General features: G+C 39.2%; 3 protein-coding genes across 14 annotated transcripts in view; 1 reads left to right on the forward strand and 2 right to left on the reverse strand.

Annotated features, from left to right (window-relative positions):
• The window catches only part of Tl (toll like receptor), a 14,929-nt gene extending 11,615 nt beyond the window's left edge, over nt 1–3,314 (reverse strand). The window contains exon 1 of the mRNA XM_076431974.1: nt 1,544–3,314. The gene's annotated coding sequence lies outside the window, so the exon portion shown is untranslated. The remainder of the gene's footprint in view (nt 1–1,543) is intronic.
• Nucleotides 1–9,650, forward strand: part of Lerp (lysosomal enzyme receptor protein) — a 26,539-nt gene extending 16,889 nt beyond the window's left edge. For both annotated transcript variants that reach the window (XM_076431993.1, XM_076431994.1), the window contains exons 14-16: nt 5,979–6,105; nt 6,280–6,428; nt 6,905–9,650. In XM_076431993.1, coding sequence (XP_076288108.1) covers nt 5,979–6,105; nt 6,280–6,428; nt 6,905–6,994 — 366 coding nt within the window. In that variant the 3' untranslated portion in view covers nt 6,995–9,650. The remainder of the gene's footprint in view (nt 1–5,978; nt 6,106–6,279; nt 6,429–6,904) is intronic.
• The window catches only part of LOC143212804 (diacylglycerol kinase theta), a 37,699-nt gene continuing 33,472 nt past the window's right edge, over nt 9,101–13,327 (reverse strand). For all 11 annotated transcript variants that reach the window (XM_076431978.1, XM_076431986.1, XM_076431981.1 and 8 more), the window contains one exon: nt 9,101–13,085. In XM_076431978.1, coding sequence (XP_076288093.1) covers nt 12,972–13,085 — 114 coding nt within the window. In that variant the 3' untranslated portion in view covers nt 9,101–12,971. The remainder of the gene's footprint in view (nt 13,086–13,327) is intronic.

The raw sequence follows: 13,327 nt of genomic DNA on the forward strand, positions 1-13,327 counted from the left end.
CGTAAAAAAAATCTGTGACTAACGTATTATCTCTCCCCCTATTTGTAGAAATCGAATAACCAATTTTTGTTATCGTTGCCGAGTTGTTGTACAAATCATATACAAGTATGTATTGTACAAATTCATATTTAACTCTAAATGTTAAACGAAACCTAATGAAGACAACCCCATTGGCAACCTAAAGCTGTTACCGATTAGTATATAAAATAGACTGCGGATTTTTATGCATTTATGAAGAAATTGACTGGGTGAAATATGAAACGGTACAAGATTATGAACATTTAAGAATATTGTAGTGCTGTTTTTAATGCAACGATATAATTAACGGATGAAATCAATTTTTATTCGACTCGTGCATCTCACTATGTATCAACGCAGTACATTTTTATGTATTTTGCATAAAGATCCGCAGTCTACATTACTTTCGGCAATTAATCTAAAAAAGTCATTTGACTAGTTTTATCACAACTTCGTAAAGAAAAAGAAAGAAGTGACTACATACTTCGTTATAAAGTTATGTATGTTTAGGCTTACGAAGCACTAAACACGATTATATTACATATTGTCTAAAAATAACAAGAACGTGTCTATCCAAATCTTTATTCGTTTCTCGAAATAATATATGTATATCCAAAGAATTTACAACATTTTACTAATTTTATTGCCATTACTAGACTGCGTATCTTTATGCATTTACAGCAAAATTAAGTAGATGAAATTCAAAAATTGTTGAAAAATTTTAAAAACTCAAGATGCCAATACATGATTTCTCCTCTATTAATAGATCATTACGGGAAGAAATAACATTGTATTTAGTTTCTAAAGTAAACCAAGTGTTCAGAAAACAAATAAGTACCGATTTATTCCGCAGAAGCAAGTAAAATCTTTCGTAGCCTGTGAATTGCGTACCGAGGAAAACTATGTATATTACATATTACGATACGTTATCTCGCATGATACAGACGTACCGCGCGCCGAAACATTCGTTTTTGCGTAATGTTTACCATCCGCCAAAGAAAAACAGGCTATGATAAGACGTACGACCGAACGAACTTCTGCAGCCGTTTCCAAAGTTGCCGCGAGAATTTCGATCGCAGTGAAACGTGCGATAAAGCATGCAAACCGGAGGTTAAGCGTTTCCCGGAAAGCGCATTACAAACACGTCCTTCTCGGAAAAAAACAAATGGTACTGTAGTTAAGTATATAGTCGACGCTCCTACACGTAACCTCAAAAGTCTCGATTCAAACATTGATCAATTGTCTGTCCGCGGATCTTTCACTTTCCCGTTATCGATTAACATGGTTCGCAAAACGCGGAACAATTTCGCGCGATAATCGTTCGCATACTCTTGCTGTCTACGCGAACAATTATCTTGGACATGTTCGATTATGCTCGTGTTGCGCGATCGACGCGGAGGGATCGATTTCGTCAACCAGGACACGGGTCGACACGTCGCGCGATCAAACACAAGCGAAGAAATATAGCTAACGGATCTTACGGATCACAGATCACGGATCCTTGAAACCGATGGATTTCACTCACCAAGGTTTAACGCAGACCAATCACGTATACGCTGTTCATCTGTGTCGTCACACTCCTGTGTGTTTTGCTTTTGTTTGCTCGCTCGAGCAAGTTGCGTATCATTTAAATTTAAACACACTGTTTATGCATTGTTTCACTGACGCGTTTCTCGTCTCCCCGTTTATTCGAGACCGATTAGGAACCGCGCGAACACGTTTCGCGACAAAGAAACGGGCAAGAATTTGAATCGTGTAACTTGGCCAGATTCAGATTGAGATTGAGATTCATCAACAACGCGACACACTCACGGTCTGACACGAACTGATGGCGGCTGCCGCGCTCGCCGTTCGGTCCTTTACCAACCCCCCCTCCGTACTTTTCGAGCGACCACGTGACCATCGGTCCAATCAGCGAACGCAGCGCCTCTACTACCGGCCCAAGTCAAACGCACGCTTGGCTTTCCCTGGCTTTTCCCGCTGGGGGAATCCTCTGCTCGTATTTCATTGATATTTCACTGATTCAATTTGTGGAACCTTTCTTTTGTCGAACATGTGACATTCCTGCTCCTTTAACCCTTTGCATTCCTTTGTCGAGTGTGACTCGACATCAGAGATAGAAAAACTGTAAATACAAACAGTTCTTATATGTATGTATGTACATATTTGGCTCTTCCTTTATTTATTTAATGGTATTATTTTTTAGTTAGAACAAATATAAATTAAAACACGACGTTTGAGAGCTATATTTAATATAATTAGTAAATAAAATTGTTCAAAGTTATTAAACAGTCAAGTGTTGTATAAAGTGTTATATCAATTTTTCATATCCGTCAAAACAAAAAAATCATACAGGATGGAATTATTCTAGGTCGGAGTCGCTAATCTTCAACAAAAAGTTAATTTTTCGATGCAGCATGAAACACATTTGAAAGGCTAACTAAGTCGAGTAGGGTGTCTTCCATAAAAAAAGGGAGATTTACTTTTCTGGTTTCGCCGTTAGAAATAACTGTAATGAGATAGCATAATCTTCCGAAGAGGCAGGGCGGCAGGTTCATGTTCAACAGACAACCAGAAGCCCAAATCTCTCGAAAGGAAAGGGCTTTTAAAGCGTTCCGCCGGCACACATGTCCTTCCTAGTACCATAAGTTTTTTCCTCGTAAATATTTATTTAACCTAAGATTTTTTTCTACATCCTAAGGAAGAGGACTTTTGTGCATCTTTATAATTTCGTGATCACTATCGAATGTCGTTCCTGTTTCCATTTCTTGCCATTTCCTTTTTGCATCTTTTGGTCCATTTGATAAAACATTTCTGTTTCCAGTATCCAAGTTTTGACAATTCTGCCAATTCTGCGTAAATCTGTGCCACTAGTTGTGCTACCTTCTATGTATCTCGTTTATTAAGAGAATCTTATAAGATGTATGTATTTTCTACGCGATTCTCTCTCTCTCTTATCAAAGTGTCGACTTTATTATCATTTCAATCAAGATTGATAGATATGTATCTCGATTAGAATATTTGATCGTCACGATTGTATCTGATAATATTCGCATACATACACATGTGACAATATGGTGCAATGATATACTTGTAGTTCAGTTTGCTACAAAATGGTAAATGTTATCAGTTAGGAATAGTTTCAATAGTGCACAATGGGAATTTACAACTTTTACTACTTGTTCCGTAATTCAGGTAAATTAACCCATCTATGGCAGGAGCACTGAATGCAGAGGTGGGTATTATTTGACCGAATAAATATTTCAAATACTATCTAGTATTTTAGATATACATTATTTTCAGCAATAATACTTAAAATTGAAATTGAAAGTAAAGACAAAATACAAATATTTTCAATATTCTTCAAGTTGTATGCATACTTTCACACACACACACACACACACACACACACAAATAAATAGGATTATTTACTATTTACTATTTCAAGTACCTGCATACATATTTAACTCTAATCGTACCGGCTACAAAATGTGTCGGACACACATTGTTTTATAAAAATGACAAGAACTTATTTAGATTTTTCACCATTTTCGTAATAGTACGTGATTAAATTATAAAGAAATTTATTGAACAATTTCTGATGTGGAGGCATCTTTACAAATTCAATAAGTAAAGCATAAAAAATGTGCAACCAGTCGTGGTACGGTTAGCGTTAAAATGTGTGCGATTATGAGACTAGTTGTAAATCAATCTTAGCATTTGCCCAAGGCCCAAGACCGGGGCCAAACATTGAAAAAGCGTTTGTCCTGAAGGGCGGGGGGGGGGGGAGGTTTTCTCCCATTTCCCTTCCGGTGAAAAAGCGACTCGGAGGTACACGTTCAAGTACCCAGATGTGACGAGACAGTCTCCATCTCGAAAAGTTCTGGTCGCCACATGGCCTAGAATAATATACTTCCGTGCAGTGTCGGCTTTTTTTCTCCCATGGCAGTGCTTTGTCGTGGAAAGTATCCTCATTTAGAATGCCGCGACCCTCGACAAATCTTGTAAGATGATTTCATAAGGGTAAGCAGATGTGTGTACGACGGTGCTGCATTTCTATTTCCGTTTCCGTTCTTTTCACCGGCGTTTGCCACGTGCCTCGGCACAAAAGTTTAATTTCCTTTGCTTCTTCGCGAACACAAAGAACAACTTTCAACTGCGACATTATTCACACTTGATCGCGCGCAAGCTTTATTTCGCTCTTACAACGAAACCGAGACGTTGGTCACATGTCATATAAATATTAATAAAGTCCCACTCGCGTTCAAAAATATCAGAATAATTTATTGTTCTCGGATACGCGCGCGCGCGTGTTCCATTATAGACAACATCTATTTTTTCAGATCTCTAATCTTGATTTATTTTAAAACTGAACGTGATCTTTCAGGCAGTTTCGATTATGAAACGAAAAAGTGTTTTAAACAAAAGTTAATCGACATTTAGCAGTCTACAAATTTCAATACAACATTTTCTTTCACTGTTATATTCTTCAACTACCAAATAGTGCTATAATCTTAATGAACTGCTAGATCGGCCGCCCGGACCCGGACCATTGTGTCATGGGCTGTGCCATAAACCCTACGGGATTTCCGGGGCAATGGTAATCCTACCGTAATGACCTTCATTCCCTGGAAATTTCTCTGATGGTAAAATTTAGGTACTTCTTCCCCGCATGTGCGAATGTTGGGCACAATTATTAATGCCACAACTTAAGACCGTCATAAATTTCAAAGCCACGTATATTTCTTTAATTGCGTGTCCATAGTTCTGTGAAACCTTAAAATTGATTTACAGTAGAGCCTTTCGTATCCGAACATTCTATTCTCCGAACAGCTTTTGGCAGCGCTGTTTGTATACAATATACAATGTATATATGTATACTTTTAGCGTAATTCTCATTCTGTGAAATTTTATAGCTGAAAAACAAAACGTGTCCCAACTTTTACGACACTCCCTTACATAATACATTTTAGTAATATCTGTCTTATTGTTAACGTATCGGTGTCACTTCGTGTCGTTCATGTTGTATATCATGTAATTACGAATGATCGGAATGTAGATTATCGCCGGAAGATAACCACAAACACGGGAGGCATTCGTTGAAGTTTGCATTACCGATGTTATTCATATTTGTCTGATGATCGTTTCCGTTGTCATAATGGAAGATCTCCGAAAAACGCGTTAATGAACGTAATACGGTCATTTGCGCATAGATTTAATCTGCCGAGTATGGCATAATTGCTTTACCATTACGCGCTCCCCCTGAAAGCCTGAACGTTCTAAAAGAGAAGTTTGCGGTGTCTAGCGGACTCGGATAAGATAAGGGCGGCTAATTAACGGGGAATTCGTGTGGCTTCTGTAGCACATTTAATTGAATGACATTTCAAAAATTAAATTCACAGCTGTCGTCACTTTATTTATACATTTTCATTAAACTTGTGTACTTGCGTTTCGTAAGTTGATAAGATAGTTTTACGACACAAGACACGATGCACGCGATGTAGTCGTGTTGCTGTATTGATCGATATTTAGGTCGTACGCAAATATGTTTACACAATTATAGATTACTGGAAACTGTGCATTGCGCAGAAAATTTCCCGTGTTTGTTGCGCGAATTTAATCCGAGAATTTGTCGCAAGTGGTTAGCAATTTGTCGCGTCTACGAGGAAAGCAGACCAAGTCATTTTTTCGGGAATTTTGGGTTAATAAGCTCACTGGTGACAATATCAGAGTATTTGTACGTTATATGTATAAATATCGTTCAATCATATGAAAAGTGACACAACTCAAAATATATTTCTGAAACAAAGTATAGCAATAAATATATAAATATTGGTGTACTTCATAAACAGATTGCTGATCTTTATGCATTTATAGGAAAATTGCAAAATTTAAATAGTATTCTGACACCGTGCAAGCTTGTTACTTCGTTACTTTTAATTTTCCATTTTCTATTACAGGAACCACAGTGCAATGCCGAGTTCGAATGGTACACGAACGTTACTTGCGCTTGCAAATCGAGCATGCAAAATCTTCCTGATTCGTTGGATGCACACGAAAACAGTAAAATGTTCTCCCCTGGTCACGGTGAGCGTTCGAAATTAAAATCCGTAATAACGCGATTGTTCAACTTGCATAATGTTCGGTAAACCGACACCTTATACGTTTCCACACAAGGCCCGTCATATCTTTGTTGCACTTCCGGAATGTTGCAATGGTACGTTATAAATCTGTAAAATGTCATGTTATTTTTCTGTTTAGCTGGTACAGTGGCTGGCATCGTGTTGACTGTTATCGCTCTGGTAGCAGTGCTGTTTTATTTGCGACATCCGGATAAGAGAACGTGCCTACGCTCTTGTTGGCATCCATTTTCTTCGAGAAGAAGCAGTGGACGTGTCCAATACTGCAGAGTACGATCATGATGTATTTTTTACGTACACACTCATAACTTGAATAAACACTAAACCTAACGAGCACTAAAAGCGATTAGAATGTTTTAGCTTACAAAAAGGATGAAACTTCGTGTCATTTTTTTCTGAAAATCTTGTGCAATTTTTATACGAATATGTTGTTGGATAAAGAGATTTATCGAATCGGTTTCCATGCAAGCAACTTCATAATTTCAATAATTGTGAAATGAAAAATATAAAAACAGGCAGTGGTAGGGTTAGTGATGTTAACTATACATATATTCATTTTGAATAATCGTTTCCCATTAATAGACTGCGAATTCTTTATGTAAAACGAACATTTTCTTCAAACTAGAAATAGAGAATTTCAATTCTCTGAATTTTTTCACTATTTTAAATTTCATCGATCTATTAAAAATATTTATATCTCATTTGATTTATTAAACATTCGCTAATTGGTGTATTCTACATTTTAGGTCGACACCACGGAGGAAGCTCGACTATTACTGGATGTTGATCCCACGCATTGTCAAACGGATAGCGACGATGATCTCTTGGTTGCATAGTCACGTCTAGTTGTCCTTTTCAGTGAAGTTTTTACACTCTATCTTAATCTAGGTATTGAATTACATAAAAAGATGACAAATGTAATCGAACCCAAACGTTTTCTATGTAACAAGTCTGGTTCCTTGACGTCAAATTGATGAGATCGATCGTACTGTCTATCCCTCAAGAGCGTAATGGTGCTGATAAAAATTGGAGCAATTTCAAACAAAATTCAATGTGGATCGAAAATGTATTTAAAATGCCGATACGTTTTGATACTGGATTAATAAAACTGGAAAAACAAATGTGTTTTATTAAAGAATGAAGAAAGCACATGGTAAAATTGAGAATTTCAATTGAACACATTCGCAAAATATAAAGGCCTTGTTTTGTAAGAAAAATTGAATTTTGGATGTACTTCTCGTCCACATTAAATTTTATACATATATATCAATATTTCTAGGCATACTACCGCGCTTTTGTGGGACAGACTGTAGTTGTCCATTCCGTTTACGAGAAAAGCAAAATCTGCGCGAGCAACGCCATTGTTATACCATTAAAACATGGTACATATGTAGCATGCTCTCCTCGCAAAAGAAATGGTAAAAATGATAATTTTATTGTGTCGTTGTTCCGTGCCATGAAATATTGTAAAACACTTATATACAGTATAAGTAATAATGTTACATTCCCTGACATTTGTCGGTTTTCGTTTCGTTGCATATATACTTAAAGCGTTCCTACATACGGGTATCAATAATTTATTTTAAACAGAAATAAGTGTATAAATAAATATCAACGTACACGCGCTCAGCGGGCCATGAATAGCACTACCATGAAAAAATTAATGACATTTTTGGTCGTTTATCGGTTGTATTTATATTCTTTTTTTACAATAAACTGCAAAGTGTCACTAATTTTTTAAATGTTATCGTTAGTTATGGCCTACCTTGTATAATAGAATACCTCTACTTCAATTTGAAAATTGGACCATCGTAGACTATGTTTTGATGCATATAATATGTCTTCCGATTTTGGAAATGTCAAATTCTGGATAATTTGAATAGTATTGCTTTCAAATGTGGTTTTCAGTACGATTTTTTGAATTTGATATGGTACGGAAAACTTTTCGCGCGAGATTGACCGAACAAAATTTACATGTTAAAAAAATTTCTTAATAATTGTAATCCATTGTAACTCGTAAAATTAATATCATTCTTTTATTTTATATTCTTCTGTGGAAATAATAAAGATATTTTTGTGTTCTATAATATATTATATAAATAATAGCTGACCATTACTAGTCCACATACATATACATATAGTCACAGTTATATGTAAAGTAAGAAAACTTGTGCTTTCTATATGGCTTGAAATCTCTTTGTATGTGAACACAAGATACGCAAACGTAACATTAGGGAAGTTTGTGATTATTTCTATATATGTATAATAATTTAGTCTGTAACTTTATAAGAAAACGTGGGTGTCTCACTATACCTCAGTAATATAAATATGTAATTATAACGAAATACTTAGCGTGTAAATGAATCAAAACATTTTAAATGATATTTATAGTCATTATTGAACCTCACCTTTAGAAATAAAAGCAATCGAGAGGATCGAGAAACGGAAGTGTGTGAAAACCCGAAAATGTCGGGTGTGGAAAATTTCGGGATTCCCGAGGATATTTGGGATTCCCGAAAATACTTGAGAACCGATGCCTTCTTCCCGACCATCAGGTACCCGACATTTTCGGGTTCTCGTGCAGCTTCATTTCTCGATTATTAAATGCTTTCCGTTGGTTTACTCGTACTGGAAGTTTCTCGATGATAGAAAGTAGAGCTAGTAAGTATGTATTCGAGTACCCACGAGATACCCAGATAGAGCAAAAATAAAAATATTCTGCGTCGATATTATGGAAAGCAGTAGATAAATAAAAATTCATTTTATTCCTTAATAGTCCTTTCACTGTTTTATATTTTTCATCCAGTTCATTTCTTCATAAATGCATAAAGATCCGCAGTCTACTCATAAAATTAACAGCTCTAATAGAAAGGCGAGTTCAGGAGAGGGGATAATACTTACGCACCGGTGCCACGTATCAGAAAGCATGACAACTGCAGGGGTAATGTGTACATTAATTTATGTAATATTTCAATCGTTTCCATAATACACGCCAAGACATGATTCCAACGGAAAATCTCGCTGTCCGCGGTACAGTAACGTGCTGCGCGTCGAAACTAAATAGAAGAGGAGAATCCGGAACGAAAGTCCATTATACGCTAAGCAGTTCATTTGTACGACGTGTTACCACTGTGTATCAACATAATACAACAAATTTATTCTCGTACAGTCGTTATAATACGTATATATAATCTGGACATTAAAATTAAGATACTCGAAGAAAAAACAAAATCATTTCAGAACGTGTCACATCCGGTCCCATAATTACAGTACCTTCTGTCTCTCTCTCTCGCTCTCGTTCTCTCGCTCTCTCGTGCGCGCGCCCGTTTGAATCGATGGAAAACAATACGGAACGGTGTATTTGATTGTTTTGTCCGGGGAGAATCTATATCTACAAAGGTACGATGCGAACGCGCAAAACCACGGTCGTCTCTGATACAGGAAAATTGCGAGTTGCATCGAATTTTGATCAAATTTATTAGATTTGTACGACGTTTCTCGATCTATCATTTGCATTTCCTATAATTGTTAAGTAATACTACGTTGGTATTTTGTAAAATTTTATAAAAGAAATTATCTGCACTTTTATACTATTTAAATGTAGATATTACGATTTCGAAATCGAGTGAAAGTATCATTTTACTATAAAATACAGAAATAAGGTGCGGAAAAGAATATGGAATATTTTTTATTTTTTTCATTAAATGAATTTTAAATGTACGTTATAGTGTACAGAAAACGTAACGTAATTTTCAATTCACGTTTAACGCAAGCTAATTGATGTATTTCAAGAAAGAACTATGTAATACAATCCAGATGAAGAATCACGGTTAGTGATTGATTTTGCAATTGGTTAGTAATTGACCATGTTCCGGCCTGTGCCAGAAACGGCCGTGGCGAAACCCGATGAGAAACGGTGTTCGTAGAGTGTTGCCCGTCGTGGAAAAACAAAGCAGATCGAACTCGCGGTTCTATCTCCGTGTCTATGTTAACGTTGATGCCAGAGTGTGTATGCGTGTGTGTGTAAGAGTACTAGGTGCGTCGTCGTCGACAGGTCAGGAAACGAATTCAGTCGTGTAACAGATCGATTTGTTGTTCCTTTACAGCACATTCATTCGCGATACGTAAATCGTTCCGTTAGCTTGTCGCGGTGTCTCGATCCCCGCTATTGTTTCGTTTCGGAGCAGCAGCGCGAATTAAACGCCGCGGCGCCGTGCAACAGGCATTCTCCCGGCCGGATTCAACGGAACTCGGAACGGAATTGTAACGGAAACGGAAGAGACAAACTCGACGAAAAGAAGTGAACGTAAAACAACCGAACAAGTTGGTTCTCGCCAATCTGCCGCCGATGCATCATTCGTACCCGCGGCCCGCGGGTCGCCGAATGTCAGGGACGAACGACTGAGCCCATATCATTGGCAGGTTGTGATCAGAATATATCGGGGAGGCCTGGTCGATCATCCGGGAACCGACGGCCTCCCTTCGAACCAGTTCTCCCTCACCGACGGATTCGTGCTCCTCCGCCTGAGTCCGCGTTCCCCGTGAAAAGACGCTACCGTTATCGACATCTACGAATGTTATCTAGAGGGTGCACAGGAGGAGGTTTTTTATATACTCTACAAGCGTTCCCTGCAACGCAAAACAAAACCGAAAGAAGACGCGTACCATAATCCCGCTCCCGTTTGACACGTTCTCCCGCTGTTTCTCGTTCGTTCTCTTAATTTTCTTTCTACGCGTTCGAAGGCATCGATTCCTCGCTTTCTTCTCTCTGTCTCTCCCTCTCCCTCTCACCTCGATCAACTGAAATACGCGCGACACGTGTACACACGCTCTCCTCACACGTTCGCCTAAACTCGCGCATCGTTTCGCTATACGTCGCGGACGATCGTTCAATGTCCGGCATGTAACACCGTCTCTCGTTCACTTTTCGTCGCTCAAATAACATTTTCTCACTCTCTCGCTCTCTCGCTCACTCTCTCCCTCTCTCTCACTCTCTCTCTCTCGCGCGCGCGCGCTATTTTTTTTTTTAATCTCCCACATTTACAGTATTATGTACAACTGTTTGGCACCGAAATTGTCTCTTAATCGAATGATGCCAACGAAGGGTCCATGGTATGAACACGATCCACGAGGCTCGAAAGCCGTGACAGTGCGTTTAATCACTCTCTGTTAAGCCGATCGAACAACCATCTCTCTCTCTCTCTCTCTCTCTCTCTCTCTTTCTCTCATCTACTCCCTCCGTTTTAGCATACACGTTCATCATGCCCGATCGTAACTGACCCGCCCCATATCGAGAGGTGTCCAAACAGCGTGAAAGTGACACAGCACGTTAGAAGTTCTTTTGGCATGGTTTAGAAATGTACATGTCCCATTTGTGCTCGACCACGTTTCCAGTGGAATGTGTTTGCCTACCGTTGGCTCTCGCAAGCTTCCCTTCGACCGGAAGTACGTCGTCAGAATCGGCCGGACGGTAAAAAGAACATTGCCAAGTCGCCTCAGATTCTACCATTTCGTCGAGAACGGAATTAATCGTATTCTCTCTCTCTCTCTATCTCCCTCCCCCCCCCCCTCCCGAGATTTCGTCGAGACGAGTTGACAAAGCGCTTCGCCGTCGATTCACCCTCGCTGGAGGCGATTACATCTGCTCATGTAAGTATATATTTATATACCTTCTTTTGCTTTTCTCGTATCCTATGAAATGACTGACTGCCACTGGTATTTGTTCTTCTCTTTTTTTTTTGCTTCTTATAAATTCCAGACTGCCCAGCAGTCAGACGCACAACAGTTATCACAACTTAAAACCGTATAATACTAATACATTACTCTCTTGTAAATATATTAATCATAAATATTATGTATTATATTAATAACAACTGATCTTTTTATCGTGCCACGATACTTACGGTGGATTAGTAAAATACCATACGAAACGTCATGTACAACGGTTCACTTCCTGTTCATCCAAGGTGTTCGTAGTAGGGTAGGACGTAAGGGGCGCAATGGGCGCAAGGGGTTTCCAGAGGGGGACGTTGGATGGGCAAGTGAAACGGACTAGAAGAAACAAGAAACGATAAATGCGAAGTAGTTCTGCGGCGGCGGCGGCTGTCAAAGCGAATAAACAGGAGGAAAAACGTGCTCGCTCTCGAATACTGCTCTTATTCCCTGGTAATGTCACGTGTTGCGGGCGGGTCGACGAATATGCTCGTCGTTCGCCGCGATTGTTCGTTTCTCAACCCCTCCGTTGTTTTTGTCTTTGTTATCGTTCGCTTCGTCGTTCTTCACTAAAAAAATATCGATCGAGGCTACGGTACGAGGCTACATAATGGTTATTAACATTTAAAAATGAGATCTACATTTTTCATCCGGCAACTCGGAAGGAGGACATTTAAAAGTTTTTTCTCGCGAGCTCGTTAACGAAGTGTCCTTTGTACGAGCGTGTGTTTGTCCCCTGGTGGCATCTCGTTCGGTGTCGTTTCATCTCGTTTGAAACGTGATTTGTCGTCGTGTTCGTGGTTCATTGTCCTGGCATTCCTGGAGCAGCTGTTACGTGTTGTGTTCTGGTGGCGTTACTTCTTCTTGTTGTTGTTGTCGGTGAGATACTCGAGTCGTTGAGTTTTCCTGTAGCGTCCGCGGGATCGAATTGCAAGCGACGGCGGTCGTCGTCGTTGTCCTCGATGCGTCTCGCGATCAGACAGACGATTTCCGTGGCTGATCCCGTTTCTTGCGTGTGACAGAGTTGCGGCGCGGCCGGTTTTCCGCGTGCTTTCCCCGCGCGGCGTTTTCGTTCCGCCTGCACGGGGAACGTTCGGACACTCAGAAGACTTCCGGTTCCGGTTCGCCTGACGGCGCTGCCTGAAGGGCCAGCTGCATGCTGGACTCTGTGTTACGCCGTTTCATTTTACCCTTGGTCTTCTTCAGCATCGTCGCCTAGGAAGGGGCAGGGTCACAGGGGGCGCATAAACCAGCAATTGAGAAAAAGTCAATGCCATTCAGACCAAGTAAACAACAATATCTCGCAACTCCTTAACAGCCAGGATTTTTACAGACCAACAAGAAGATATATATATATATATATATATATATAATATATTCGTAGATGAAAAGAAGAGTAAATAAGACTTGCGGATTCTTATGCACAATGTTCCACCTGAATTCTAACGCAGACACGA

Source organism: Lasioglossum baleicum, chromosome 10 (genome assembly GCF_051020765.1).
Source record: "Lasioglossum baleicum chromosome 10, iyLasBale1, whole genome shotgun sequence".
Classification (NCBI taxonomy): domain Eukaryota; kingdom Metazoa; phylum Arthropoda; class Insecta; order Hymenoptera; family Halictidae; genus Lasioglossum; species Lasioglossum baleicum.